Below are 3,163 nucleotides of genomic sequence, written 5' to 3' on the forward strand. Positions count from 1 at the left end.
ATGGTCGTCAAGAAATTAAATATTCGTCGGTTTATTCGTGGTAAGTAGCATGACGCGCGTTACGTCTGGTGGACCGTAATAGATGCCAAACCAGGCAACGTTCAAGAATTTGTAAAATATCCGTAAATTCAGAAAATAGGCACAGACTTAAAGAGACATTCTCAAGATTTAAAATATACATGTATTACTACAAATGGTCTCGGTTTTTATTTTTAAATCTTGGATACTAAAAAATGTTCGTGATTTTATTTCAAAAATCAAAGAACTTTAAAATGTAAAAAGGAACTAAAAAACTATGTGCATAATTTTTTAAAAAGTAAAAAAGAATTTGAAACAACCGATGGAAGGCACCGCTCGCTTGATTGTATGGTACCTAATGTTAAGAATAATCATAATTAGTGTTTGCCAATTATTTCGCTTTAGAGTCAGCTTTGGAGATCACACAGCAAGCTACGAGCCATACGGAAAAAGGACGGTGTGCCATTCGCGCTCCACGCCGGCACCGGTGGCAAGATCATCGACTTCCACACCTGATCCGGTGAATTCCTCGACTCAATTGGCACCTATGTTAGACAATTATTAAACACGCGCATGTGCATGCCAGATCTATGTTCTGCATACATGAGATGAGCATACTAGCTAGATGCTGATTTTGAATTCTGTAGTGCGTCTATTTTCTTGATGCCGGTTGATGGACAAACAGACTGAGCTCCATGGAGGTGTGAAAGCAAACTTATTTGAATATCAGGGAGGGACTCAACGATAATAAAATCGCTTTGCCCAATGTCTCCTATTCTTCGAATACGACTGTTCCGATCAATTTGAGGTTCTCCTGGAACGGTTCGATCATTTTGAGATTCTCTGAATACTTTGATTTGTGCTTCATCTATAAAGTAGAGCGTGAGCCTATTTCAAAACTAGTAGGCAGTTAGCGTGATCGGTTAGTTATAAGAACCGATTTTTTTTCTTTTTCATTTTTTGCATATGAATAAGAACTGATACTTTCAAAATTATACTCTTCGAAGATGCGGGTTGAAATAAAATTAAAAGAAAATAGGTTAAAAATGACCTGGCCGGAGGTATACAATTCCATATTCAAAATTTACTTCTTTTAAACCATCAAAGACAAGCGGTCACTTTCTTTCTCCTGACCACTTCTGCTAAAATCCCTTCCTCTTAAAATAGTTGTAGTAAAACTATACATGTTCTGAAGGAATACACAATTTCCGTTTTCTACATGGATACTCTGTGCTTGTATGCTAGCGGTTTACCATAAATTGCAACAGAATGACATAATCAACTTACGGAATCCATCATATAAGTGCATTTGTAGGATACACAATTGATAGAATTAATTGGATGTTATGTACACCATATGAATTACACAGTGAGTATGAACAAATTGAATTGTAAAATTAGATCAGTGCTACAAGCAGCACACCCACATTAAACACCGTAACTTGCACTTTATGCAACCAATTATTACAAATCCACCACTTTCCCTGATAAATTAATTGGTCGGCAGATATTGCTCACTAGAATTGCAATTTGCTAACAAAGGATTGCCCGAAGGTCCACCCCTTTGGCACAACGTCGTTAAACACAATAGTGTGTCCATCAGTGTTTGTTAGTCTGAAAGAGAGCATCTTTCCAGTCAGGTTCACCAACGAGTGCCAGTTAGCGCCCCAATTGCGTGCCATAGGCATCCAGTCATCAGAATCAGAGCTCTTGACATCCATGGACTTGATCGATCCTGCTGCAGCAACATTGCTCACAAGCACAAGATTGAAGTAATCGTGACCATTGATTTTGAACCTCACACCACCCCGCTTCACGCACGGAACTCTGCATGTGTATGGCAGTGACATAGAAAACTATAGGTTAAATGGCTCTAGTGACTCTGGACTAATTTCTGAACAAGTAAGAAGCGCATATATACCTTTGGTACATGACAGGGATGATGCCACCTTTATAAACACCGATCTTCTCCCAGGCTGGTTGGGCCATATCAAAGTGCGGCCTTGGCGTGTTGCACCAGCCGCCATCATCATTGGGGAGGGCGTCGTTGGGCGGACAGAAGTTTGTGGCAGTGACGGTGACCGTAACGCCGGGCTTGCAAAACAACGGGTCTGCACGCTTGCGGTCGCATGCAATCTTGTAACACTGCCCGCACGCGGCGCCATCATTAAACAACACGGTGCTCAAAGCGGCCGTGCGTGTCCCGTATCCTTCGGAGAAGAGGTTGCCATACCCGCACACACCACCTGCAATATATAAGATACATCGCAAATGTTAATAGACAAAAGAACAAGATGAAGAGGGCAGCCACACACAAAATAGATGTAGTTGTGTGACTTGAATAATTACCCATTGTGTCGGAGGCGTCAGCGCCACCGTAGAATGTCGCATGCGCCTTCTGCCAGATGAACGGTTCTGGGGATGGCACAGTTGCGGTGTCCGCAGCCACAGACAGCAGCACACTGCCAACCGCCAGCAGCATTACGGCGACAACTCGAGCTGGAGCCATATGTATGGCTGTGTGCCCTCGAAACTTTACAGCTTATGATCTGTACCTGATCCGAAAAACTGGAGTGCGCAAGCTGATGAGTACGGTCTATATTAATTTGTGGCTGATGGTTGTGTGGTGATGTGATGCTCATATTCTCACGATCGTTTGTTTATATAGTCTTCACATGCGGTTGATTCATTCGCACGTCGCAAGGCCACCCTGATTGATTGGTGAATGGAGCAGCTAGCGTGCAAATGTGCCTGGCCGTGCAGCCGTGCCATGGCTTGAGGGCCAATCCACAGATATATGTACGTACGCGCAGACAAATTCCTTGAATCATACTACGAGTGATCGTATGCTGCACCTGATCCTTAACGTCGGCGCTGCGGCGGTATCTAATGATTAGGTCGTGAAGAAACCTTGAGTTGTCAGTAAGGTACATCCATATGCATAGATCCTTTGAATCCGTACATTTTTAATGTATGGTCGACAAGAAATTGAATATTCATCGGTTTGATCCTGGGAAGCAGCGTGACGTTAGGTCTGGTGGATCGTAATGCATGCCAAACTCGGCAACGTTCAAGAATGTTTAAAATATTCATAAATTCCGAGAATGTGAACAGATTGAAAGGGACATTCTGAAGATTTAAAATG

The 3,163-nt window shown here is 42.5% G+C and overlaps 1 protein-coding gene across 1 annotated transcript; it reads right to left on the minus strand.

The window, feature by feature from the left end:
* Window positions 1-1,341: 1,341 nt before the first annotated feature.
* LOC119348148 (expansin-A24-like) lies at window positions 1,342-2,620 on the minus strand. The gene is made up of 3 exons (XM_037616480.1): window positions 2,368-2,620; window positions 1,940-2,264; window positions 1,342-1,845 (listed from the first exon to the last, which is right to left on the minus strand). The coding sequence occupies exons 1-3, from the start codon at window positions 2,525-2,527 to the stop codon at window positions 1,536-1,538; spliced, it is 795 nt and encodes a 264-aa protein (XP_037472377.1). The 5' UTR covers window positions 2,528-2,620; the 3' UTR covers window positions 1,342-1,535.
* Window positions 2,621-3,163: the final 543 nt, after the last annotated feature.

Source organism: Triticum dicoccoides, unplaced genomic scaffold (genome assembly GCF_002162155.2).
Source record: "Triticum dicoccoides isolate Atlit2015 ecotype Zavitan unplaced genomic scaffold, WEW_v2.0 scaffold86879, whole genome shotgun sequence".
NCBI classification, from domain to species: Eukaryota; Viridiplantae; Streptophyta; class Magnoliopsida; order Poales; family Poaceae; genus Triticum; species Triticum dicoccoides.

What these genes read in the sequence shown, in the direction of transcription:
- LOC119348148 (XM_037616480.1), bottom strand. Translation starts at nt 2,527, where the DNA reads ATGGCTCCAGCTCGAGTTGTCGCCGTAATGCTGCTGGCGGTTGGCAGT. An exon ending in TGACGCCTCCGACACAATGG is followed by an intron (nt 2,265 to 2,367) that starts GTAATTATTCAA and finishes TATATATTGCAG; the next exon opens with GTGGTGTGTGCGGGTATGGC. An exon ending in ATCCCTGTCATGTACCAAAG is followed by an intron (nt 1,846 to 1,939) that starts GTATATATGCGC and finishes ATACACATGCAG; the next exon opens with AGTTCCGTGCGTGAAGCGGG.